Genomic DNA, 27,908 nt, shown 5'->3' on the forward strand with positions numbered 1-27,908 from the left:
ATAAGTCAATTCCAAAGTTTGGTTCAGGAAATGCTGTCACAATAGGGATGGAACAATCATTTAATATTAGAATTGCCATCTTCAAATTACTCAATGGACCCAGGGATTTCTGAGTTAAATGTGACCCACGCCTCCTTCTGATCGTATCTTGGAATGGAGAGGGGCACCTCCTTAGCGTTCAACGGGGAAGTGAAATGGAAACGTGGAAGATCAATCCACTTCCTAAGAACATACACATTCAGATTATGTGATTACTTGAACTGTACTCCACAGGTACCTCACTGGAAACTAACAAGGAAAAATATCTTATGCGGCCACCCAGAACCATGTTTAGCCCGAGAGTGAGCCTGAGGAGTGAGGCAGTCCAGGTCACTGCTGCTGCTTTCACTCACTCTTGTGCTATTACCGTGTTTCTTAAGTTTGCATGTTGTATTCTCAAAAATAACACTGTAATAAAGTCTTCCTTTGAGTGCCGGCCTGTGGTTATTGACTAGTGGGTTAAATAATAACTGCAGTAGGAAAGATAAGGCAGGGAAGACAAGAAGTGGCAAATATGCTGCCTCTCATCATGCTCAGGCCCAGGGCAGACATTTTTAATCAATCACAGAGTTTCTTTATGTTGCCCTCAGACACAGCTGGAGATGCTGCCTCAGCATAATACCCTGGGCAGCCGTTATAAACTTGACTGGAGCCAGTTTATGAGATGAAACCTTTTTGCCTTCTCTAGGACATGTGGTATTGTACTTGATATTTTGATAACTACCATAATCACAAGTCTTATGATTATACATAATGGATAGTTTTATGAAAAGATAACAGAAGTAACCATGGAACCTTTTGGTAGAAGTCTTTTTCTATCATTTATCTATAAATCCTATACAGACTCTGTATACCCTACACAGAATTATTTTATTAGGTTATAGATGCGATGCTGATAAGATGGAATTCATGGTATCTTACGTGTTCAGTAACAAATCCCTTCGGTGACATGGGAAGGGTCTACACTGACAAATGAGGCAAATGAACCAAGTGAGTCCAAGTAGTGCAAATATCAAATCACTTCTCAGCATGAGACTGCATCAGAAAAACCAGGTCGACCTGCCCAGTCAATAAGAACAAGCCTGGCCAGAGAGATAAGGGGTAAGAAAGTCCTTTCAATACTGTGAGTTTGTGTCCCCCAAACACCACAGTCTAGGGGAGATATTGAGCCAGCAGGCCTGGGATGAGGCCAGGGACGGGGTGACTGACACATGTTCAGGGTCAGACCCACTGCTCCGAGGTGCTCTGCATGGAAGAGGTGTTCACTGTGGGGATGTCTTGGTCCTCTGTGCCATGGTTCTCGCATTTGTTTCTGTGCATTCCCTTGGCTGGTGCATTGTAATTTAGCTTCTGCCAGTCAGCCAACAAATACTTATTTATACTATAGGTTTCCTAGATTGTGGCTGCATTCACCACTTGACCCATTCCGTTTCAATGTTCCCCTAACTTACTTCCTTCTACCAGCCTTGGCCCATTTGGGTAGCACATATCTCAGTGTGCGACCTCCCTCAAGTGGTCAGGCACACAGGATCAGGTACATGGGAGATCAAGTTAATGGAAATAACCTCAACTTGGTAGAATCTCAAGTAAGGTCTACACTTGAAGGACATCTGTACTTTTTAGGACCGACAGAGGGAAAGCAGACAAGATGAAATATTCCAAGAATGTTTTAGAGAAATACAGGAATAGTTCGGAATGATGACTTTGTTTGGTAAGATTCTGGGCTGGCAGAGCAGGAATGGCAAAGAGATTTCAATTTAAGAACTACCTTCAATTGACTGGTAGGGGTTGCTTATAGGACTGTGTTGGAACGGATTCTGAGGTGGCTGATGAACAACATCTAAAGGAAAGAGGAGGAGGGTATCACAGTACATGGACATCCATCTCCAGATACTAGGGGTGGGAGAAGAGCAAGAATATGCACAAGTTTAGGAACTGGCCAACTAGAAGTAATCACTTCCTTTGGGCGGTTGAGTTATTTTTTCTTTATATATATATATTTGAGACAGGGTCTTGCTTTGTTACTCAGGCTGGAGTACAATGGCACGATCCTAGCTCAATGCCGCTTTGAACTCCTGGGTTCAAGGGATCCTCCTGCCTCAGCCTCCTAAGTAGCTGAGACCACAGGTATGCGTCACCACACCCAGCTAAAGTTTTTAAATGTTTTGTAGAGACAGGGTTTTGTCATTTTGTCCAGACTGGTCTTGAATTCCTGGCCTCTAGCAATCCTCCCACCTTGGCCTCCCAAAGTGCTGGGATTACAGATGTGAGCCATCCTGCCTGGGCTGGGGGTGAATTATTAGTGATACCTGTGGACTGGCACCTGTGGTATGCGATTGGGTCTGGCATATGGGACTGGGTTTCTGCCTCAGTTCTCCTGGAACTCTCCGTATATCTGATGCCTGAAGTGTGGGAGAGTTAGCACTAAGTAATAGCTATGTACCTCTCAACACAGTGGTTTACATAAACCACGTTCTTCCAAACTCCTCCAAGACTCAGTTTTCTCAGTCATGAAGTGGGAACAACAATATCAATGTGCTGTGTGGATTAAATGAGGTTATCACGGAGAAAGCTCTTGGTGTATTGTAAGTTGTCATAGTTCCACAGAGAATTAGCACAATGATTTGCACCCAAGTCATAGCAGTTAGGCTCAGGACTCAGCCTCAGACAGTCTTGGATTCTTAATCCAGCTTGATTATTTACTAGATTTTTCCTACACCCCAGTTTCATCATATAACAAATGGTGACAAAATCAGTACTATCTAATAATAGTGCTTTGATTTCAGGTGCCAGTGCATGCAAAGAGAACAATTAGCAAAGTGCATGGCACACAGTAAGCACTTGATAATAACTGCTTTGTAAAAATTCTATTTCTTATTACAGTTATTTTAAAAGATGAGAGCTGTGTCATATGTTTCATTAAAGGAGTTTTTTGGTCATAGAAAAGCCTGGTGGAGGCCAGGCACCGTGGCTCACGCCTGTAATCCCAGCACTTTGGGAGGCCGTGGTGGGTGGATTACCTGAGGTCAAGAGTTTGAGACCAGCCTGACCAACATAGTGAAACCCCGTCTCTACTAAAAACACAAAAATTAGCTGAGTGTGGTGGTGCATGCCTATAATCCCAGCTACTTGGGAGGCTGAGGCAGAAGAATTGCTTGAACCCGGGAGGTGGAGGTTGCAGTGAGCCGAGACTGCACCATTGTACTCCAGCCTGGGCAACAAGAGCGAAACTCCATCTCAAAAAAAAAAAAAAAAGTCTGGTGGAAAATTGATTTAGGTTTGGGTCTTGCAGGTCAAAATTTGAGCCTCTCATCCCCTGACTTTCTCAGAAACAAATGGAACAGTGACCACTACCACCCCATCAGAAGACAAGCAACTGTGGTGGCACTGCAGAGCCAGGGGATTCCAATCCTCAGCTGCGGCTCTTACTACCGCTAATTCAGCGTGGACAAGTGGTTTTCTGTGGAATCAGCAGGGAGGCTGGGCAAATGCCACACACACTCACTTTCCACTTAAAAGATGTTGCCACAGGGACCAAGTGAAATCTCTCTTCTGATTGATGCACGATGGACAGGTGGAGGCGACCATCCATCAGTGTCAGGAAGGACCTGAAGAACCTGGCTAGTCAGGTGAAATAAAATAAATTATTTACCCATCTCAGAATCCAGCTGCTCACTTGAATACTCATACAGGGTGTGCTGTTTGCCTCCCTGCTCTTGGCAGTAGAATGTTTCAGGAAGAAAGAATTTCTGGATTGCTAGGTGTGGGTTTTTGTTGCTGTCAAAATGTGACAGTGACACCTGCTTTGTAAGGAGGGAGAGAGGGTCTTCAATTACATACCTGTGTAATCTACGTAGGATGGGAAAATGGGTTTATTCAGTGCATGATATAATACTCATGGGCAGTTTGTCTGATTGTCACAAAATTCCTTAGGACTAATTAATGAAATTTCTGGTTATAATGATAAAGACTGAACTTTGATGACAGAAACAAATGTTTTGACATCATCTCTTTTAGAAGCCCCTCTCAGATGCGACTCTACACCAGAGGGCGCCATGTGTGCCACTGGAAGCGTTCAGAAACGATGCCCCAGCCTCCAGTCGCCTCACTTCCAACAACCAGGGAGATACTTGTATGACTGTCATCATTCATGTCTACCTGACAAGTCTCCATTGTGGTCACAAGTGGAACTTTGCCAGGAGAGCCACCCCATAATCTAAGTGACCTGGTTTAATACTTTCAAGATGGTGGACCTGGAGAGAGGGCAATAGGCAAAATAAATAATAATGACAATGATAAAACACTACGATAAGCTACCACTTAGAATATGCTTCTATGGGCCAGACACTTTCATAGAATGTTAAAAGGTAAACATCATTATCCCCATTTCACACATGGCAAAAACTAAGATTGAAAAGGGAAAAGACTCGTCCAGGTGACACTGCAGGTAAGTGGCAAGGCTGGGATTCGAACTCAGTGCTGACTGACTGCAGAGCTTGGGCTCCTCCCACAGAGCCTTTTGTGGACTTCTTCCTTTGAAATAATTTACAAGTCAGGCTCTAATGTATTAAAGTTTGTCTTTTTTGCCTTTGGAAAAAAGTGGGGAAAGAAGCCCATTATCTTGGTTATGATTTCAAGATGGCACTGTTCACAATGGGGAATAAGCAGGGATGGATCTGCTCATGATGCTCATCTGGGACCTTGCTTTGGTGCTCTGTCTGGACCACAGTTGGGATACTTATCGGACTTCTTTTTTTCCTTTGAGACAGAGTCTAACACTGTTGCCCAGGCTGGAGTGTAATGGCATGATGACAGCTCACTGCAGCCTTGATCTCCCAGGCTCAAACGATCCTCCCACCTTAGCCTCTTGAGTAGCTGGGACTACAGGCAGGCACCACCACACCTGGCTATTTTTGTATTTTTTGTAGAGACGGAGTCTCACCATGTTGCCCAGGCTGGTCCTGAACTCCTGAGCTCAAGTGATCGGCCCACCTTTGTCACCCGAAGTGCTAGGATTACAGATGTGAGCCACGGCACCCAGCCTACTTATTGGCTTCTTAAAAGTAGGCCCATTCAGAAAAAGCAGGCCCTTTGCTATTGGGTAAGTACTGCAGCTAAACACAAACTGGATGTTTGAGTGGCATTCTTACTTTCACAAACTGAAAGTGTGGCCAGGCGTGGTGGATCACGTGAGGTCAGGAGTTGGAGACCAGCCTGGCCAACATGGTGAAACTCCGTTTCTACTAAAAATACAAAAAAATTAGCTGGGCATGGTGGTGGGCGGCTGTAATCCCAGCTACTAGGGAGGCTTATGCAGGAGAATCGCTTGAACCCAGGAGGCAGGGGTTGCAGTGAGCCAAAATCATGTCATTGCACTCCAGCCTGGGCAACAAAAGCAAAACTCTGTCAAAAAAAAAAAAAGAAAAAAAAAAAAGAACGAAGAAAGAAAGTGTACATACAGAAAAAGTGCACAAATCATGAGTATATATACCATGACTTTTCCACAAAGTCTACAGACCCACGTAATCAGCACCCAGATCAGGAAGCAGACCCTTTCCAGCTTCCCAGAAGCCCCTCTCCAGCCACTACTACCATCTTACCCCTGGAATAACCAGTATCATTACTTCCTACATAAGATTATTTCCTTATATTTGTGAATGTCATATAAATGGAACCATATAGTATGTACTCTTTTATTTATTTTTGAAAACTGGCTTTTTTTTAATCACTCGTATGTTTATTTCTGAAATACAGTAGGAAAAATATCCCCAGGAGGAACACTGAATGACTTTATGATTTACGAATCAACACTAAATAAGCAATTTTACCACTTTAAATATTTAAGGTTTTTGTGAGGAAGAAGAGCTACAGTAAGTCCTCACTTACTGTCATTCATAGGTTCTTGGAAACTTCAACTTTAAGTGAAATGATGTACATCATTTTATTCAATGTTGTTTTGTTATAATGTTGATAAGGGAAAAAAATCAGTTTTGTTATATGTCATTTCACTTAAAGTTACAGTTTCCAAGAATCTATTGAGGACATTAGTTGAGGACTTAATGCAGAGGGGAAAAAAAGGTGGTGTCTGTTTTGGTTCGGAGTTACTGAGTGCTGCCTCATCTGATCAGCCTGCTGGAATCACCATCATCTTAGCTAATGCTCACTAGGCACCTGCTAGAGGCCAGGCGCCTTTCTAAGTTCTCTGCACGTGCTGCGGCATTTCATCCTCATAGTTAAAAAATTATCTTTATTTTTACAGATAAGGAAACTGGGGCTCTGCTCCATTTGCCAGTGGTGCTACAGCTAATAAACGAGCAAGGTTTGCACCTGGGCCTCCAACTCCTGAGTGCGCCCTCTGAGCACTGCACTCTACTGCCTCCCAACTAACAGCTCTCACATAGGGAAGTTTACAACTGCAGGCCCCGTACTCAGTGCTTTACATGTCGGATTTCGCTTGTTCCCTATAGCAACCCTGAGTCATTGGTACTACTGATATTCCCATTCAAGCAGGATAGAATTGAGGCTCAGAAAGATTAAGATACTTGCTTAAGGTTACATGGCTGTCTATTGATAGAGCATTTAACAAATTTAAACCATTTGTGATTCTCTTGCCCATCTCTTAATCACTAAGTTGGGTAGGAACATGTGAGGAGATTTTTGAGGCCGCTCATGAGTTATCCAGGTTCAAACTAATGCCAACATTGGACAATATTTTATTATGACAAACATACAAAGCATTTGTGAGAAACATGAAATAAATGAACCTTGGAGTTAAAAGGAGACGTAGGAAGGGGTGGTGTGGCAGAGACAGGGTGCAGCTCAGCTCCCTGACTGGGTGAGCCTGGCATGACTACCCATTCTTCCTCTCCCTTGGCCATTATATGGGAGACCCGTTATTAGGGAGCAGGTGCACCTGAGTTGGTTGGACCAGGGTTTGCTCCTGGCACCACAACCTACCCACTGTGTGAGTTGGGCATGAGACTTGACTGCTCTGTACCTCATTTACCCCCCCTGTTAGAAGGGGACAGTAAGAATACCCCACCTTTTAGGTAGTTAAGTAGTACATGTAAAGCACTTAACACAGTGACTAATACATAGCAGATACCTATAAAAGGCAGCCATGATGATGATGATGATGATGATGATGTATTAATAGTATGTTGCTTACTATGACACTTTTCCTACTCCTGTTCGGTTTAAGTCAAAACAGAAATTTAGCACATAATTAGAACAAATTAATCCCAAATATTAGTTGAAAGTTCCAAATTATATGATGAAGATCCAAATATACCTTTTGAGATCATTAAAAAGCTTCCTGAATAAAGGCCTGAATGAATAAGCAATGAGTTAGCTGAGTAAGAACAGGCAGGCGGCACCGTCACAAAGCAGTTAGTTCTAAGGATAGCAGGCAAGAGAATTACAGAATGAAAAGAATTATGGAACTTCATTGAAGTCAATCAGTTTGAAAAGAGTCTCAAGTTAGTTCTACTTCTAATCTTCTGCTTCATAAAAAAGAGGACAAGACAGAGCACTCAAGTGGGAAAAAGGATGTACTTCAAATTTCATTGTTTAAACATTTTCTCAGAAAACAAATTACCTTTAGTCATTCAGGTCACATAAAAGTTGTATGTTGTTTCTTTCCCCATTCCTACATTGACTGCTGACATGACGAGCCAGCTCATCATCTGCTCACGCACTTACCTAGCTGTACGTCGGTTGTGAATCGCAGTCTGTGGATCATGCTGACTTTGAATGACTTGTAATGGTGGCTGCTAAGCATATCCTGTACTGTGGCTATGTCAATTTGTGAATCCTCCTCAAAAACCCCGTCTGCCCTTGAACCTGGGGAGGAAAAGGCAGTTTAACACATAAAGATACATGAGGCTTGGCAAATGGTGTCTGCTTAAAATGCTTTGGGATAAATTAAAATAATATGGGTTATTTAATTTGGAGAAGAAAAGGCTGAGTGATGACTTAATAATGCCATTCCAGTAAACAGAGAATGGTAACATATTAATCACTCAACAATTAATTCCACAAACACTATGGCAGGTCCTTGGCTGGGCAGCAGGGATACAAGGATAGAAAAATTCCTGCTTGTTCTCAGCAGGAAGCTCAGTCCACAAGAGTGAGTCAAAACCACAAAAGCATGGGTGGTGTTAGCCGTATCACGCTTCTTGTTTTTTTTCCAAATGTGATTTTCCTAATCACCAAAGTAATCCACATTCCTTGAAGAATCTCTGTCCTTTCCAAGACTCCCAAACCGTCTTCTTTACTGCCTCTTGCCCTGCGCCCCACAGCCTCCACTGGCTCAGGGGGCACCTGCTGGTGCTTGGGTGTGACAGCCCCATCACTGGCCTCCCGGTCACCAGGCTCCCCCACTGCAGTCCAGCAGTCACAGACTTTCTGATCCGTTTTGCTAAAGGTTGGATCGTTGATTCATTCACCAAATGCTCTGAGAGCACCCTGTGCATGCTGAGCACTCTGATATGTGATACTGGAGACAGATAAGGAGCCTGGCGCTCAAAAATCTTCCCTGGCTCCATGGCCTCCTGAATGAAGAACACGTTTTTTTAGCCAGACAATCACAGCAGCCCATAATGTACCTGAAACATACTAATATTCTTCTCACTTCTCACATATGCCTTCTCTCAGCCCTCTCAAACCCCTCAGACTGCACAGTGCTTCAGGGTTTTAAATTCTGGGCCTTTGCTCACGTGCTGCCCTTGCCCTAGAACAGCCCTCCCATCCTTACCCAGACCTGTAGAAATCCCCCCACCCCTCCCTAGGCTAGCTCAAACTCTATCTATCCCGTGAAATCTTTTCTGATGGTCCTTACTGGCAGTGAATTCCATGAAAGTTGGCTTATACTGGACCCTGATAGTTGTGGCTACAACTCCTAGCTCTGCCTCTAATTTGCTGTATGATCTTGGGCAAGTGACTTTATCTCTCTGAATTTCAGTTTTTGCCATTCACATCAAAATTTAGGTAAAGAATACATATGCTTCAAAAGAGCGGTGATTATTTTTCTTCTAGCATCACACTGGATTATATTCAGCCTCGCACTAGAATTGCTTAGTGGTTGCTCTGTCCTAATTTGGAAGCTCTGTGAAGGTCAGGAAAGTTTCTTACTCATCTTTATATCTTCCGCAAGCAGTAAAGGCAACTGGTATGCTCTCACTAAATTTTGCTAAATAAATACTAGCTAGTATATATGAGTGCCTACCATGTGCCAGGCTTGGTGTTAAGCATTTCACACATTATTGCATTGAAGGTCTTATAATTTTCCATATTACAGATGAGAACTCTGAGGCTTTGGGAGGCTGTCACATGCTAAGGTTACATTAAGCAAAGTTAAACTATCTCTTGGTCCCTGGGCTTTGAAATGTGGACTTCTGCAGGTGCAGCTGCTGGTGCCATCACCAGTGCAGGGGGTAGAGTGGGTTGGGAGGAGAGAAGCCTATCTCGCAGAGGCTGACCAGAGCAGGGTGCTCTAGGCCTCATGTTGAGCACTCAGAGATGGTTCCACAGGGAAACCCAGAGAGAACTTTTTGGGACGGAGCTGGGGGAATGGAAAACTCTAGATTTGGGTATAAAACTGGAAAATTTTGTGACCCACTGGTAGCCTGACAATGATAAGCTTTTCCTTCCCACAGTTACTGTTTATGGGGCAAGTATTTTAAGTCAAAGTTGGTGTCTGATGCTTTCACAGTGAACTCATTTATTAGGAAATTTGTGTTCTATTTGCAAACACTACAGTAATTCCCAACCTGGACCATCCCAGCGCCCACAATAGTGCTTTCCTTCAGTAAGGAGGAGGCCTTGCCCTTCACTAAGTGCTTCTGGCAGAATCCCATCTCAAAGTATCTTGCACATGCTGTCCTCCTCTCTGCCCAGGTCAGCCTTCTCCCCATCTCACTCTCTCCCGGCCCCTCCCTGTTTTCCTCCTGAAGAGCAGAGCACCAGTGACACTTCAGGGAAGACTTCTCTGGCTGCAAGCCCCCGACACTAGTTTGGTTCCTTCTGTCCCCGTACCCTACATTTTCCTTCAGAACAGTTATCACAAGGAGTAACTGCCAGTCTCTGCCATTAGACTGTAAACCCCAAGAGCACAGGGACTGCTTTCTCATCACTGCAACTCAGACACTGCAACTCAGACACTGCCGGTGCTACCACTCAGAGGATAAAGCAAGCGTTCAATAAACATGTACTGAATACCAGCTTCCATGTCCACAGGAAGGTGAGGGTCAGAGAGACAGAGTGACTTAACCAACATCACACCTCCAGGACACTGCAGAGCTTCACTCCACATCTCCAAGGGCCACTGGGTAGCCTGTTTCCTTTCCTTGCAGTGCCTGTGATTTTGGACAGAGATGCCATGATCCTGATTACCACTCTCTCCTGGGTAATATCCACATCCCAAACTGAGAGGCTGGCTAGGATTTGGAGTTTAGAATAATCATTCACTTTTTCCAGTCTTCATTTTTACTGAAACATAACTGTCAAAACATGTTTTATTTCTACTTTAGAACTTCTTATACATGAGAATTACAGAGTATTTTGGTAAAATATTAAAATCATTTAATGTTTTAAAAATCATTTCATCTTTTCTGAGAAAATGCTATTAGATACAACTTAGCTCTGAGCTCAAGAACTTCTGTTTGCTTTACTAATTAATGTTTTCTAAATATTGCAGGTATTTGATTTGGAAAGAGGTAACAGCTCATTATGCTAAAATGCCAATTACTAAAAAAAAAAACCCACACTTAAGATTTTTACATTTTATGATGTTGGATTAAAACCAATTTAAAAATTACTATAACGTGACATATAATTTTTTACTGAGCAATTTCAATGCCAGCTGCTAATAAAGCATCTTAGCTATAAATGATAATTCAGATGCTTTTAGATAAAGTGGTGCATAAATATGGCTGGAAATTGATTTAGCTTCTTACAGAAGCTACTGAAGAATGACATATTTTGTTTAATACACCAGCTAATGTAGTCCTAAAAGCTGAAACAAGTGCCAGTTTTCACTCCTAAATTTGCTGTGGGAGATTAATGAAAACTTTATATTTTGCTGAAATGTTAATAATGGGCAGATGAGATGATAGGATTTTAGTAGAGGTCTTAAAGCTATGAAATAACCAGCAAGGCTTGTCAATATCCTTGTATTAATTTTGTACAAGACTTACATAGCTGGAGCTGGCTCAACCCACTAATGCTTCTTGCATTGACCTTCTACTATCTGATAGTGTAAATTCGTATCCCATTTGAGGACTTAAGTCCGCCGGGTACCTGGGGGAGTTCTGAGCCTTGCCCCAGCCGACAAGGGGCATGTTTGCATTTATGATCAGAAGGACAACAGCACCTGAAGGAGTGGGGAAGGAATAGTCCTGTACTCGCCTCCAGTTCATGCTGCTCACTCCAAAGGAGGTTATCTGATGAACGGGATCAACTGTTGGTTTTGGAGTTCCAGTGTTATTTCTTTCTTTCTTTTTTTGAGACAGAGTTTCGCTCTTGTTGCCCAGGCTGCAATCATGAGATCTTGGCTCACTGCAACCTCCACCTCCCAGGTTCCAGCAATTCTCCTGCCTCAGCCTCCCGAGTAGTTGAGATTACAGGCGTAAGCCACCATGCCCGGCTAATTTTTTGTATTTTTAGTAGAGACGGGGTTTCACCGTGTTAGCCAGGATGGTCTCGATCGCCTGACCTCGTGATCCGCCCGCCTCGGCCTCCCAAAGTGCTGGGATTACAAGCATGAGCCACTGCGCCTGGCCGAGAAGACATTTTTAGCAACTCAAAGTGAAAAGTAGAGAGAACCAGAACATCTTAAAAATAAACATACTGAAAAAACAAAAATTACTGCCTGTTAATTTAATTGAAATATAACCCGTTGGTATTTTGTTAAATTAGCAATTAAAAAGGTCACAAGCAATTAAATGAAACAAAAGCCACACTGTGTTCATCTACATTAATGCTGAACTAGGTCTCCTCGTGAATGACAAGATAAATTGTTATGGTGCCTTCAAAGACTTCACAATGTATTTTGTCAAAGTCGGGAGTGTTAATGTCTCTATATGCCATGGATTACCATAATGTATTGTGTCAAAATGCTCAAGCTGCAATAACTCAAAGATGTATTGTGATAGATCAAATTTTGGGGTGGGGCCTAATAGTGACTTGAGCACCACATCTCAAATGGGCTGACGACAAGGCTCCAGAAGAATGACAATCACAAGGTAGGAAGGTATGGAGGACAAGCAGAAAACCCAGGAAGGGAAGGAGCTTAATTCTCGGGAGTACAAAATCAGGAAAGGGGAACTGAGGAATGAGGCCTGGCACCTGTCTTCAGTGAAGAATGGCAAAAAGAGGCCACAGCAGGCAAAGGGAAGCAGAGAGGAGTTGAGGAAGGAGGCAGGTGGAGTCTAGGGCCTGCAGCCAAGAAAGAGAAGGTGCTGGGAGGCAGCCAAGGGCTGGGAGGCAGCCTTGGGGCTTAATAACATTAGAAAGAACATGGAATATAAGAGTTCAGAGATAGAGATTCAAACTCTCACTCAAAGTGTCAAGACTGGGTCAAAACCTTGCCCAGAGTTCCACTGTTAGGAAAGGTGAAACCGGGACAGATCTGTTGGATTCCGGAGTCCACGTGCCTTCTTTCCCTTCCCTCAAGTGGCTAAAGGCTGTTCCTGTCCTGCCTACCTCACCACGCTCCTACAGCAGCGGCACTATAACAGACTGTTGAGTTGCATAACTGTAAACTCTAAATCGACCTATGGTGGTGGTGGTGGGGAATTCCCAAGTCCCCTTCAGGGTCCATAATTGTAATACTATTTTTGTAACAACAGCAAGGCATGACTTACTTTTTTCATGTCCACTCTCTTACAAGTGCACAAAGGAATAAAAAGCTCCGCTGCGCGCAGTGGCTCACGCCTGTAATCCCACCACTTTGGGAGGCCGAGGAGGGCGGATCACCTGAGGTCAAGAGTTCGAGCACCAGCCTGACCAACATGGTGAAACCCCGTCTCTACTAAAAATGCAAAATTAGCTGGGTGTGGTGGCACATGCCTGTAATATCAGCTACTTGGGAGGCTGAGGCAGGAGAATCGCTTACACCCGAGAGGCGGAGGTTGCAGGGAACCAAGATTAACGCCATTGCACTCCAGCCTGGGCAACAAGAATGAAATTCAGTCTCAAAATACAAGACAAAACAAAACAAACAAACAAAAAAACAAGAACCAAATAAAAAAAGAAACCATTTGAGTTTTGGTATAGTAACAAAAATTAATAACCACAATTATCTGAAAAGGCTATTGAAATATTCTTCCCTTTTTCAACAACATATCTGGGTCAGGCCAAATTTTCTTCATATACTTTAAGCAAAGCAATGTATTGTAGCAGACTGAACTCAGAGGCAGATATGAAAATCCAGGTGTCTTCTATAAGCCCAGACATTACAGAAATTTGCAATAAGATAAAATAATGACACTCTTTTCACTAAAAATTTAAGGCCTGGCTGGGTGCAGTGGCTCATGCCTATAATCCCAGGACTTTGGGAAGCTGAGGTGGGCAGATCACTTGAGGTCAGGAATTTGAGAACACCCTGGGCAACATGGTAAAACCTCATCTCTATAAAAATACAAAAAATTAGCTGGGGATGGTGGCGCATGCCTGTAATCTCAGCTACTCTAGAGGCTGAGGCAGGAGAATCGCTTGAACCCAGTAGGCGGAGATTATAGTGAAAGCTGAGATTGCACCACTGCACTCCAGCTTGGGTGATAGAGCAAGAATCCGTCTCAAAAAAAAAAAAGAAAGAAAATTTCAGGCCAGGTGCGGTGGCTTATGCCTATAATCCCAGCACTTTGGGAGGCTGAGGTAGGTGGATTGCTTGAGTCTAGGAGTTTGAGACCAACCTGTGCAACATGGCAAAACTCTGTTTCTACAAAAAATACAAAAATTAGCTGGTTGTGGTGGCGGGTGCCTGTGGTTCCAGTTACTGAGGAGGATGAAGTGGGATGATCACTTGAGCCCAGGAGGTTGAGGCTACAGTGAGCTGTGATCACGCCACTGCACTCTAGCCTGGGCAACAGAGTGAGACCCTGTCTCAGAAAAATTTTTTTAAAAGAAATAATAATTACTTTTCATAAAATCTGTCATTTGGGCAAGGCATGGTGGCTCACCCCTATAATCCCAGCACTTTTGGAGGCCAAGGCGGGTGAATTACTTGAGTTCAGGAGTTTAAAACCAGCCTGGGCAACATGGCAAAACTGCATCTCTACAAAAAATACAAAAAAAAAAAAGTAGCCAGGCTTGGCGGTGTGCTCCCATGGGCCCAGCTACTGGAGAGGCTGAGGTGGGAGGATCGCTTGAGCCCAGGAGGTGGAGGTTACAGTAAGCTGTGATTGTACTACTGCACTCTAGCCTTGTGACAGAGACAGACCCTATCTCAAAAAAAAAAAAAAAAAAACTCCAAAACATAAACAAAACTGTCATTAACATTAATGAAATTACTGTTTTTCTCAATAAACATTTTTAAATTAATCAATTTTTATTTTTAATACAATAGATATAACTCAATAAATAAAAGCTTGGCCAGGTGCAGTGCCTCACACCTGTAATACCAGCAGTTTGGGAAGCCAAAGCGGGAGCACTGTTTGACGCCAGGAGTTCAAGAGCAGCCTGGGCAACATAGTGAGACTTTATCTCTACTGAAAGTTAAAAAAGAAAAAAAATCAGCTGGGCATGGCGGTGCACACCTGTAGTCCCAGCTGCTCGGAAGGTAGAGGTGGGAGGATCCCTTGAGCCCAGGAGTTTGAGGCTACAGTGAGCTGATTTGCCACTGCACTCCATCCTGGGCGAGACCTGGCGACAGGGCAACACCTCGCCACAAAACAAAACAAAACAAAACAAAACAAAAGCTCTTTGGGGTCTTCAATGACTTTTAAGAGTATAAAGAGGTCCTAAGACCAAAAAGTTTGAGAACTGCTGACTTTATTGGTTATAATGCCATGTTTTCATTGCCCCTGATATCTATTTGGACGATAATAATGGGAAACAAAAGTGCAGTTATAGCTGTGTATATGTGTTACAACCTGACAACAAACACAGCTGCCAAGTCTGCACACACATAATAGCAACAGGTTTACTTTCAGGTGATCAGACCAAGGCTAATTATAAATACTGTTTTATAGTTTAAAAGTGTTTTCATATATGTGATTTAATTGGAACTGAGGGAGACACTTAGAGGTCAAACAAATAGGACTAATCATTAAATCAAAGCTCAGATGAACTCACTGTATGTTACCAGAAGATTCCTTGTATTCATAGATGCAAACTGCACAGGACTTTAACATTCATTTTGCGGTTCAAGGAGTCTTACACAAAGTCTAAAAGGCCCCAATCTAGTTATAAATTAAAGCAACTTCAGTGTCTCTTCTCTATAAAGATCTATGCCAACTTTAGAACTCAATTGGAAGATCTATGGCCTCTGTTACATCCTCACCTGTGTCCATAGCACAATTCTGTTGACTGTTCCTTCCAGACTAGCAAACAGTTACTTAGCACCAGCCATATGCCAGGTGCTGTGCTAGTGCTTCCAGAACTTAGGGGGATGGCAGCGTTCCCAGATGATGGGAAGGAGGACAGGAAGAACAGTATAGGAAAAAACATAAAGTCCACAAAGCATGAGGACATACACAGGGAACACCAAGTATTTGCCTTTGGCACAGGGTGTGAAGCGGAATGGTGGAAAAGAAAATGGTGGGGGTAGGAGTGGTTCTTCAAAAGTGGAGCAGTATCTAGCTCAGGACCTGGCACACAATTAAGTAAAATAGTACAAGTGACTGACAGTGAGAAGTACATAAACCCTTTTCTGCTCCACTCTATCTTGAAGTCTTATTGCTACTCCCCACGCAGAAGCCCTGCTTCAGCCAAACTGGACTTTGCTCAGGTTCTACCATTTGGTCAGATGTCCTTTATGCTCTAAAATTTATATGCTTCAAGGTCTAGTCCAAATGGAACCTCCCCTGTCTCTCTCCTGAAGCGCTATAGCCCTTTGTTGAAGGTTCTTCTGATAAGTCTCTTACATGGTAAGTATCTGCACTCCCCTCTGGACAAGGAGCCTGAGGGCAGGAACATCCCATTCTATAAAGCACATGGTCACACAGTAGATGTTCAATAAATGCTGCTGATGGAACGAGTGAAGTTTGATGCAATACAGGTAAACCATTAACAGTACCTGAGGTCTGCACACCACCCCTTGTATTTATCTTGGCTAAGAGCACCTAACATACCTTTCCTAGTTTTCCATTCAGACTCGCCAACAGACTAGGTTTGTCGAGGACAGGGGTTCTGCCTGAACAACTGTGAGGATGGCTAACACACAGTGAGTGCTTACCAAAGCATGCCAACACGATGCTCAGCATTTTGAAGATGTCATCTCATTCCATTTTTCCCAATGCCCCTTTAAGTTGGATATTATCCTCTTTTTACAGGTGAGAAAAATGAGGCTCAGAATGTCATTCTGCTACGGTAGCCATACAAACAGTACAAGCTGGAGCTAGAAACTGAACCCAAGTCTAATTCCAAAATTGCACCTTTAACCACCACATAACCTCCATGAATAAAAATGTTCTTCAGATGGGCTGGAAATATGTAACTCCATAGGCTGTAATGGTATCTAACGAGAACACAGTCATGCCTGGCTGTGCCAGAGCAAAGGAATCAGGGATAAAACCTAACTATCCACTCCCTCGGTAAGACTCAAAGCTGGATGCATAAGTGAGTCACAGAGAAAACTCTTCCTTAGCGTTCTGCATCCATCACATTTTTTTTTCCAGAGGCCTTTTAAGTCCCCAAAGCCTCATAAGCCCAAAACTTCTCTTCTATTAAACACTTCCCTTTGGCTACTAGTCATTTTTGCTGGTCTCTAAAAAGCAATCAATAGGTGATATACTATAGCGCACACACACGTTCATGCCCCCCGCCTGCCCACCGCTCTGCAGTAATCTCTTTAAAGCCATCGGGATCACGCAGTAGGATATACCCTTCACTAGAATCTGCCATGCTACCACCGGGGTAAGGATCTTTGCTGTCAGTGCTTAATTGATTAAACTCTTGGAGCCACAGCCAGCCAGGCTGGAGGACTTTCCACATGGAGATTTCAGACCCCCTTCAATAAATCAAGGTAATCTTGTTTTATGAGGTAGTCAGAAAGAAACAGTTTCAGGTTTGTAGAATTTCAAAAAAGAGCAGATCATGGAAGGTGGGCCTACAAGGCTCTGCATCTTAGACCCTTGCTATCCCTCAGTCTCATCTTTCAGCCCACTCTCCCTCATTCCATTCCATTTATTCATTCCTAAATACCCCAAGCTCCTTCTCATCTCAAAGCTTTCAGACGAGCAGTCCCTTGGCCTGGAACATTCTTTTCTTACTCATTCTTGGACTATCTCCTTTTTCTTTTGACTCAAGCCTTCTCTTATTATTCTCACCTGCTCTGGTTCCCTGCAATGCACTCTTTTCTACCCTTTGTAGCACTGATCATAACTGTGGGCTCCATAACGTGGGGCTAAGTCTCAGCACAGTGGCTGGCCCAGAGGAGGGCTCAATCAATATTTGGGGAATGCATGAACAAATATGTGTCCAAAGTGAATCCAATACCCTTTACAGGATGAAGCATGACCATTTAAGGGTCTGGACAAATGGTTCATCATGGGTTTGCTTGGACAGAATTCCCATTATTTCTTCTTTCTTCAACATGTCTTTGTCCACGTTCAAAGCCCAGGAAAAGTAATGGGGTCTTCTCAGGAGCATGGCATTTTTGACAATTTACATGGCAAAATATCTAAGAACTGTAACATCTGATCAACACCAAGGTGTCCCTTTCCCTGACTTGAGAGTCAGAGAATGAGGGCACATCCGCTGGAAGAATCCCACCTCCCATTCAGAGTCACTGCAGAAATATCACCTGATGCATTACCAAGCCATTAGTCAGGACCTTCAGGGCGAATTCTGGGGCCAGGAGCCTATCAGAGGGATGCAAATCTCCATGCCCTCACTTAGAGCCCAGACAGGGTTTGTGGCTCATCAAACATGCTTCCTTACTGCTCTAATGTACCAGAGTATCGCTTAATGAAAGTTCTTAATTGTAATTCAATTAATTACATACACAGAGTCCCCAATTACATTTTCCAATAAGACATTGGCTGTGGTACAGGTCTAAATGCACTTAAACCAATTTTAATATATTAAGACCAATTTCCCTTGAATACTAATTACTACCTAATGATAAAATGGAAAGGGCGGAACTTTTAGAGAAAGAAGAGAGTGAAAAATACAAATAATGTGGAACTTCTCAGCCCACACAGCACAGTTCAGACACTCACTACTGAAAAGTAGCTGTGGACAAGGCACAAGTTTGCTTCAAGACAGGTCAGCACAGTTTTTTGCCCCAGGTGTCAGCTACCTTTGGTGCTGGCCAATGCCCAGAGGGGCCTGTGGGAAGTCTAAGGGACTAGAGGGAAAGAAAACAGGAATCACAGGGAGGGAAAGGGTCACCACACACATGCTCAGACTAGCTATGGTGTATGTGACAGTTGGTTGGCCTCTGAGTCTCAGGCAGAGATACTCAGTAATGGTGAACACTTGTATAGTGCACTGCAGTTCACTCTGCGCTTTTACTGTACACAATCTCATCGACTTGTTTCAATGGTTTAAGCCTCACAACAACTTTACAGGGTAGGGATTACCATCACATTTTGCAGCAGGAGAAATGAGGCCCACAAAGGAGGAGGACTTGTACAAGGTTACACAGTGGTGCCAAACATCCTGCCTTTACAGTGCCAACCAGCCCACATTAACCAGAGAGGAAGACGTGGACTCACAGGTATTCTTATGTGGCGAATAATGTTTCTGTTTCATTTAAATTCTAATAGCGTGTAGCAAACAGGGAGCTATTATGCAATATCGACTTGGATAAAAATCCTCACCCTACAAAAAATTCCTTATGGTAAAGACTTCCCCGCTAAAGCCAGACAGGTGACTGGCTTTCAGCAATAACTCAACCTAAAATATGTAAAACGAACATCACAAGTCACTTTCATTTGTAAATAAGAGTTTATTTGCATAATCATATTTTCTTGTGTATTTGAAGACTGCTGTTGTGGTATAATAAAGGAGGTGTTTAAGTCACATGATAGAAATTGGAGAGATCAGTAATTTGTAACTGAAGGAGGCAAAGCCTCCAGAAGCAGCGCGGAACTACCAGGGAGTCTCCAGAGCTGGCAAAGAGCACACACAGGAGGAAGAATCAGCCCATTATAAATAAGCATCACAAAGAGGGTCGGAAGCACACCAGGATAAAGCTGATTTTCATCCTCTTTCTACAGCTGCTTCTTCCCTCTCTCCGTTTCTATTTAGTAGTGGTGGTGGTAGTCCAACAAAGAAACCCCTACCCTTAAAGATACTTATTCAAACCCAAGTTCTCCTTAAAAGCCATCTTGTACTTGGTCCAGTGAGAAGCCTGGTGATGTGAGGGGTTCGGGAGGCTCACTCTATCAGGGAGAAAGAGCCGGGCCTGGCCACAGACACCAGGATGAAGAGGGGACTCAGACCAGGTTCCTCTCCAGTGTGAGGGGTAGTCACAGTCCAGTGTGGGACTTGGCAAATCCATTTAGGGGAATCAGTGATCAGAGAGGAGTAAGGGTAGGAACAGTAACGAGCCCATGGAAGGGCAGTCAGGTAATCTGGGCAGCTCCTAGGAGTTGCCTCCTCTCCTGGGGCCTCAGGGGGAAAATTAAGGAGGTAAAGGAAGGCTCTCAGACTAAGACCTCTGGATGTTCTTCCCTCCCATAGTCCACCCTCCTGGGTGACTACCTACCTGGTGAGTTGAGGCCCTTTCTCAGTATAACCTTAAAATTAGGAAATGAGAATTTCAATTAGGTGCTGAAATAATGGATGATCTTAAACATTCTGTGAATCTCCTTCAAAAGGAAAGAAGATGAAAGGAAGCTGAATTAATGTTTACAGAGCAACTGGTCTCTCTCTACAGCAACTTCTATTTAGGAAATACAATAATTAGATTCAGCTTTTTTTTTTTTTTGAGATGGAGTCTGGCTCTGTCACCCAGGCTGGAGTGCAGTGGCCGGATCTCAGCTCACTGCAAGCTCCGCCTCCCGGGTTTACGCCATTCTCCTACCTCAGCCTCCCGAGTAGCTGGGACTACAGGCGCCCGCCACCTCGCCCGGCTAGTTTTTTGTATTTTTTAGTAGAGACGGGGTTTCACCGGGTTAGCCAGGATGGTCTCGATCTCCTGACCTCGTAATCCGCCCATTTCGGCCTCCCAAAGTGCTGGGATTACAGGCTTGAGCCACATCGCCCGGCCAGATTCAGCTCTTTCACCAGACTCAATGAATAAAAGACAGTTTTCCAGGCCTCTCATTACTGTTCATGTGATATTAGCAAATCACTTCACCCCTCTGCGCCTCAGTTTCCTCTTCTATAAAACAAAGATGATGACTACACGGCCGAAAAGGTTGTTACAATAAGAGCACTTATATCTCACTTAATTCTCACCAAATCCTTGTGAAAGATTCATTCGCCTCCATTTAAACATGAAATCAGAGATGACATAATTTGTCCACTGTAGAGGCTGCAAGTGGTTCACCCAAGGTCTGCCTGATTCTAATGACTATGCTTTAAGCACTACGAACGACAGACTAGTCAGGGATAAAACAGAAAGATGGTGTCTGACACTTTGTTCGTATTCCATAAAGCCAGTTTAATTTCAGGCTTATATTGGCCCTGATGATGGGAAATGCCACTCTCTCTCTTAAAGCTGTGGAAAGAGTAAGTTGGTTCAAGCAGCATCTTTCTTCTAAGGACCTGCTGGGACTACCTCCACATGGTTGGTGGGAAAGGTCACTGGCAACGTTTGGCAGACAAGAGAATTGAGGCTCAGTTTGGTGCCAGGATTTATACAGAAGCTCGGACAAGAAAGGAAGTCTTGTAATGTTACATCCTCCCCATAATGTACTTGGGCTTCCTTCTGGTATGATTCCAGCTTCTAGCAGGCAGTTGGCTGAAGGATACAGTAGATTATCCAGCAAGAATCCAAACTGGAAAGCTCAAGGACTTTGGCTTGTCATTTTCTTATTTAGGCCAAGATCCAAGCACAAATGTTAGCTCTCAGTCCCTAGGCAGAAACTCTTGTCCTATCCGCTTCCTTTGTAAGCTTCTCTCTCATAGCATATAAAGACAATTGTAATCGCCATTCTTAGGACTGAAAATTCAGGTTGTTTTTATCAACAATCTCAGGGTGGACTCTGGAATCAGAAAGCTGTCTTAAAATTTTGGTCTTATCACTTACTGGCTGGATAACTTCAAGCAAGTCATAACCTCTCTTCACAACGAGAATAGTATCTTGTAGGATAGCCATGAAAATTGAAAGAGAAAGCATTTGCAAAATGCCTAGCACAATGCCTTACAATATTAGGCCCAAATACATAATTTTTAAAAACATCCTTTCCTGCAGGACTAGGTACACAGAAAGAAAAATAAATTAAAAAAAATAACAAAAAAACACTCACTGATGTGGTTGATATAAAATATTATGCCACTTCCCTCCTTGGAAGAAAAACTGAAAGGCTTCTATCCACCCTTATGGCAAACAGACTTCTCATTAAACAAATGGTTTTATCTATAAAGCATACACCCATTCTGGGACACCAAAAAATACTTGCTGGAAACTACCCTGCTTCTAAGTTCTCTGGTCCTAGGACACAGACTTACAGACCTGCCCTCTCCCCACTCTCCTTCCCTCTCCATTCTGGGTCACTCCCCTCTCATCAACATACATCTCCTCCAGGGCTCTGCCAGGTCTATGGCTCCAAACCTCAACACCTGTGTCCCATCTGCTCTACTAGACACAGAATGCTGCTCTTCCATTATTTATTAATTACAGTTAACATTTATTGAGTACTTATTATGTGCTTACTAAGAGCTGTATGATGATTAGAGCTTACTGAATCCTATCAATCTCATGAGGGCAGATAAACTACCCAAGAAAGGTTAAGTAAATTGCCCGAGGTCACACAGCTAGTAAGTGGCAAGGCCAGGATGTGAACTGAGGCAGTCTGGCTTGACAGCACATTCTCTTTAAGGACTGCATAATACATTATCAGAATTTAGTTCACATCTACAATGGCTTTAAGGATAGGGAGCCTGTTCTAATCAAACATATCAACAGAAATGAAAACAATTCTGCTTTTGGAATGTTTTTCTTTGCCTCAATCCACCTTCTTAATAGGTAGCTACTGGAAAACAATGTAGTTCTTAGTTGCAATTCCTATTTAAAAAATTCTTTTAAAAGCCTTTAAAATAATAAATTGTTTTTATAATTTACTTCCATTTTACAAAGACTAGTTATGATTCCGTTGATTGTGATCTTTGTAAGTGCTGGTAGGGCTTCTTTGATTAACACAATGATTTTGACTCAGAGTGTCAAAAAGTGATGGCAAGTATCTTGCAAATCCTTTAAGATGAGGATGCTGAGGCTCACAGAGATCACATAACTGAATTAAGACCATGTTCGTGTTCAGAAGTAGAGTGGGAACTACAGCCCAGATTTCAAGGCTTTATTCACCAACCCTCACAGCTTCTCTTTCCTAATATTAGAAAACAGGGCTTATCTTTTTTCAGAAAAACTAATTTGTGGCTGGGTGTGCTGGTTCACTCCTGTAATCCCAGCACTATGGGAGGCAGAAGCAAGCCTGGGTAACACAGCAAGACACCATCTCTACAAAAAGAAAATTTAAAAAAAAAAAAAAAAAAAAAAAAAAACTAGCCAGGTGTGGTGGCGTGTGCCTGTAATCACGGCTACTTGGGAGGCTTAGGTGGGAGAACTGCTTGAGCCAGGAAGGTCAAGGCTGCAGTGAGCTGTGATCTCACCATTGCACTTCAGCCTGGGTGACAGAATGAGACTGTCTCAAAAACAAACAAAGCTGCAGTGAGCTGTGATTTCACCACTGCACTCCAGCCTGGGCAACAGAATGAGACTCTGTCTCAAAAACAAACAAATAAAAAATTAATTTGAAATCACAACAGTGATACTCACAACAGTGAAACACTGATCACAACAGTATACTGTGGAATACTGCATAGTAGTTAAAAAGAAATTAGTGAATTTATACGTGGAACAATATGAGGATTAATGTGGAATAATCTCTATATTGTTAAAAATGATAAAAATGCAGAACACTAATGTTTGTTATCATTTGTGTTTTTATTTTTATTTTCTGAGACGGAGTCTCGCTCTGTCGCCCAGGATGGAGTGTAGTGGCAGGCCCTCGGCTCACCACAAGCTGCGACTCCTGGGTTCATGCCATTCTGCTGCCTCAGCCTCCTGAGAAGTTGGGACTACAGGTGCCTGCCACCACGCCTGGCTAATTTTTTTTTTTTTTTGTATTTTTAGTAGAGATGGTGTTTCACCGTGTTAGCCAGGATGGTCTTGATCTCCTGACTTCGTGATCCGCCCACCTGGCTTCCCAAAGTGTTGGGATTACAGGCGTGAGCCACTACACCAGGCCCCCATTTGTGTTTTTAAAAAAGAGAGGAATGCAAATGAGTGTGTATGAGTGTGCTTGTGTATACACACACCTATGATACATACATACATATATAAAATGTGCTTGCATAAGCATAGATGACCCCTGGAAAGATATGGAAGAAACCAGGAACAATTATTGTCTCTGGGAGGGGAATTAGGGGATGGAAGAAGAGAGACTTCACTTTCACTACAGACATTTCAGTTACCTGAAATTTTTTTACATGTATAAGTATTACATATCCAAGATATTTACCAAGATTCCAATAAATACCACTTTGTTTGTATAACAAGGAATCAACATTTTGAAAGAGAATCCACTATAAAGTTCCTACCTACGAATTAGTTCCTCAAGTATGTTTAAGATGACAGACTTTAAAGAATGAAAAAAAATGACAGGGGCACAGGGAGGGATTGTTCATTTCTATGGGGTAAAAGTTCCGATAAGCAAGTCACACAGGAGTGTACTGGTGTAACTTTTCCTTTGGCTCACTATGTTGTGGTACTAGAAATGGTATGAAATTTCAAATGTCACAAGGATTGTTACACTAAGACATTGTCTCACTATACGATCTTTATCTATGTAGACCTGCCCTTATTTCTTGTTTGCTTTTCCTTCTTAGAAAGTCATGCACGCTCACTTTAGAAACTCTGGAATGAACAAATATAAACGGGAAGGAAAATGAATTACCCACAATCTTGCCAACCACTGACAACCACTACTAACATTTCCTTTCCAGTTTTACTTTCTTTGTTTTTACATAGTTGGGATTAATCTATGTGTCTTGACATTTTTTCCCCTTAACATTACATCACAGTTAAACCAAATGTGCACTGCTAGATAAACCCAACTTGGTAATGTTACATTGTTCTTTCAATATAATGTTAGATTCACTTTATTAATATTTTGTTTAGGATTTTTGCATCTATATTAAGACTGGCCTGAAAATTTGCTGTCTTATATGGTCTTTACTGAGTTTGGTACCAAGATTATGATAGCCTCTTAAAATAAATTGGAGGTAATAACCTCTTTTTCTATTCTCTGCAAAAGCGGATATAGGATTGGAGTTATTTTTTTCTTAAATTTTTGGTAGAAACTAGCCAGTGAAGTCATGTGGGTCTGGATTTTCACTATAGGAAGGTTCCTAATTACTAATTTGCTTTTCAAAATAGTTATGAGAATATTCAGGTTTTCTATTTCTTCCTGTGTCAATTTTGTTGTCTTTTTCTATAAATTTGTTCACCTATAATTTTAATATTTTTGGTATAAATTTTTTCAAAATAATCTTGTATTTATTTACAAGACAGGATCTTACTGTTTAATGACAGGATCTGCAGTGTACCTCCTTTTCATTCCTATTACTATCTGTGTTTCTCTTCCTTGTTTTTATCCATTTCCTTGGAGGTGTATCAATTTTGTTAGTCTTTTCAAAGAACCAACTCTTGATTCTGATGTTTCTGAATTTCTATTTCATTAATTTCTATTCTTCTCTTTATTGCTTCTTTTCTTTCATTCATTTCAGGTTTCTTTTTCTATTTCTTTTTTCAATTACTTGAGCTGAATGCTTAGCTCATTACTGTTCAGCCTTTCTTCTTCTTCTTTTTTTTTTGAGATGGAGTCTTGCTCTGTTGCCCAGGCTGGAGTGTAGTGGCACGATCTCAGCTCACTGCAACCTCCACCTCCCAGGTTCAAAGAATTCTCCTGCCTCAGCCCCCCTAGTAGCTGGGATTATAAGCACATGCCACCATGCCTGGCTAATTTTTATATTTTTAGTAGAGACGGGGTTTCACCATTTTGGCCAGGCTGGTCTCGAACTCCTGACCTCAGGTGATCCATCGGCCTTGGCCTCCCAAAGTGCTGGGATTATAGACGTGAGCCACTGCGCCCTGCCCAGCCTTTCTTCTTTTGTGATATTTGAATTAGAGGGCTGTAAAATTTCCTTCAAATACTATTTTAGTTATATCCTCAAATTTTAATGTCAAATTTTCATTATCTTTCAGTCAAAATATTTTCTAATTTCTATTATTATTTCTTTTTTAAACCATGGGTTCAGAAACCTGTTTCTCAATTTCCAAACATATGCAGATCTTCTAGTTGTCTTGTTTTTTCCTAGCCTAATTTCACTGTGATCAGAGAATGTATCACACATGATTTCGATCTTTTGATACGTAAGATTTACTTTATTGCATAGTATAAGGTCAATACTGGGAAACGTTCATGTGTGATTGGAAGAAATACGTATCTGCAGTTGTAGGGTAAAATATTCTCTGTACCACCTGTCCATGTGGTTAAGTTTAACTGTTGTTTTAAATTTTCTCTACTATACATTTTTAAAAAATATATTTGCTGTTTCAATTACTGAGAGTTAAAATCTTCCTCCATGATTGGAGATCTGTATATTTTTCTTAGTCATTCTTCAGTTTTGTATTACATATTTTGAGGCATATAGGTTTAGAACTGTAAACTGAACCTTTCATCATTATGAAGTAATGGTTTTTATATCTAAAAATGTATTCTGCCTCATGTTAATATGGCTACACCAGATTTCAGTTGCTATTTGCATAGAACATCTTTCTCCATCCTTTTACTTCAAACGTTCAGTATCCTTGTTTTAGGTATTTGAGAAAAACCCATCCTAACCATCTTAAAGACAACAACTACTACCACTACTACTAAAGCCTTTAGTTCGTTTACTGATATATCTGGGTTTAAATCTTCATCTTACTACCTGTTTTCTATTTATTCTCCTTTTGGGCTTTCTACCCCTGGCAAACCCTGGACTTCTTTTGTCCCCTTTCCTCTAAAGGCTATCAACAACCCAGCTCAACCTTTAAGCTGCCACTGCCAGCCAGGCAAATGATGTCAGGGCGAAAGTGCTTGCAGGCGTTGATCTCTTCTGTTTCAATCTTTTCCCCGATATGCTCATTGATTCTTTTCTATCTTGTACTCTTTGATGACTTTAGGATGGCCATTTCTTTATTTTAATCAGCTTTTTAAGTTACCTTCAGCGGGAGAGTTAGTTCAAAGTACTTAGTCTGCCTTTACTAGAAAGGTAAAATGCTGCATAATTTTCCAATATAGGGATATAAGTTATCTGATTACTCTTCCAATGTTAGATATTAGAAATAATGTTGTTAAAACATTGTACATAAATCTTTCTTGCATTTTAGATCTTTTTCTCCTTTTCATTTCTTTTTCTTTTCTTTTCTTTTTTTTTGAGATGGAATCTCACTCTGTTGCCTAGGCTGGAGTGCAGTGGCACAATCTGAGTTCACTGCAACCTCTGCCTCTCGGGTTCAAGCAATTCTCGTGCCTCAGCCTCCTGAGTAGCTGAGATTACAGGCACCCGCTACCACGCTTGGCTAATTTTTTTTTTTTTTTTTTTTTTGTATTTTTGGTAGAGACGGGGTTTTGCCATGTTGGCCAGGCTGGTCTCGAATTCCTGACCTCAGGTAATCCACTCACCTCAGCCTCCCAGAGTGCTGGGATTACAGGCAAGAGCCACCCTGCCCGGCCTCCTTAAGATAATTTCCAAAAACAGATATACTGGAGAAAACATTTTTAGGTCTTTTGATATTTCCAGCTATATTATACTGTTACACTACAGACCCCAGTGTTTGAGTGTGCCTATTTCTCTATATTCTCTCCAGCAATGAGGACTCCCTTTGAAATACCTGGCTTATTTGATATGTGGCTCTAAAATGTTTGTATTTTACAATGTTGATAAGGATAAACATTTTCACAAATGTTTACTACTCATTTGAATTTTTTGGACCATTTGGGAATCAGTGATTTTTATTTCTATGTGTATTCACATAAGGTACTTATAATTGGTTGCAGACCGTGGGGACAGCAACCTTCTGCCTTTGAGAATTTGCAGCCAAATGCCAAAAGCATATTTCACCTTCCTGGTGAATTTTGTGCATGCTCTGCAGAACAGGCTGTCTGGGGCCCGAGTCAAAGAGTAGCATCTTAGGCTGGTGTGAGGGTTCATGCCTGTAATCCCAGCACTTTGGGAGGCCAAGCCAGGAGTTTGAGACCAACATAGCAAAACTCCATCTCTACTAAAAATAAAAAAAAAAATAATCAAATTAGCCAGGAGTGGTGGTGCATGCCTGTAATCCCAGCTATTGGGAGGCTGAGACATGAGAATTGCTTGAACCTGGAAGGTGTAGGTTGCAGTGAGCCTACATCACACTACTGCACTCCAGCCTGGGCGACAGAGCAAGACTCTGTCTCAAAAAAACCCCCAAACCAAACCAAAACCAA

General features: G+C 42.2%; 1 protein-coding gene across 7 annotated transcripts in view; it reads right to left on the minus strand.

Moving 5' to 3' along the window:
- The window catches only part of MAPKAP1 (MAPK associated protein 1), a 273,571-nt gene that overhangs the window by 37,855 nt on the left and 207,808 nt on the right, over positions 1-27,908 (minus strand). For all 7 annotated transcript variants that reach the window (XM_008006232.3, XM_008006231.3, XM_008006238.3 and 4 more), the window contains one exon: positions 7,741-7,881. In XM_008006232.3, coding sequence (XP_008004423.1) covers positions 7,741-7,881 — 141 coding nt within the window. The remainder of the gene's footprint in view (positions 1-7,740; positions 7,882-27,908) is intronic.

This window comes from Chlorocebus sabaeus, chromosome 12 (genome assembly GCF_047675955.1).
Source record: "Chlorocebus sabaeus isolate Y175 chromosome 12, mChlSab1.0.hap1, whole genome shotgun sequence".
Taxonomy (NCBI): domain Eukaryota; kingdom Metazoa; phylum Chordata; class Mammalia; order Primates; family Cercopithecidae; genus Chlorocebus; species Chlorocebus sabaeus.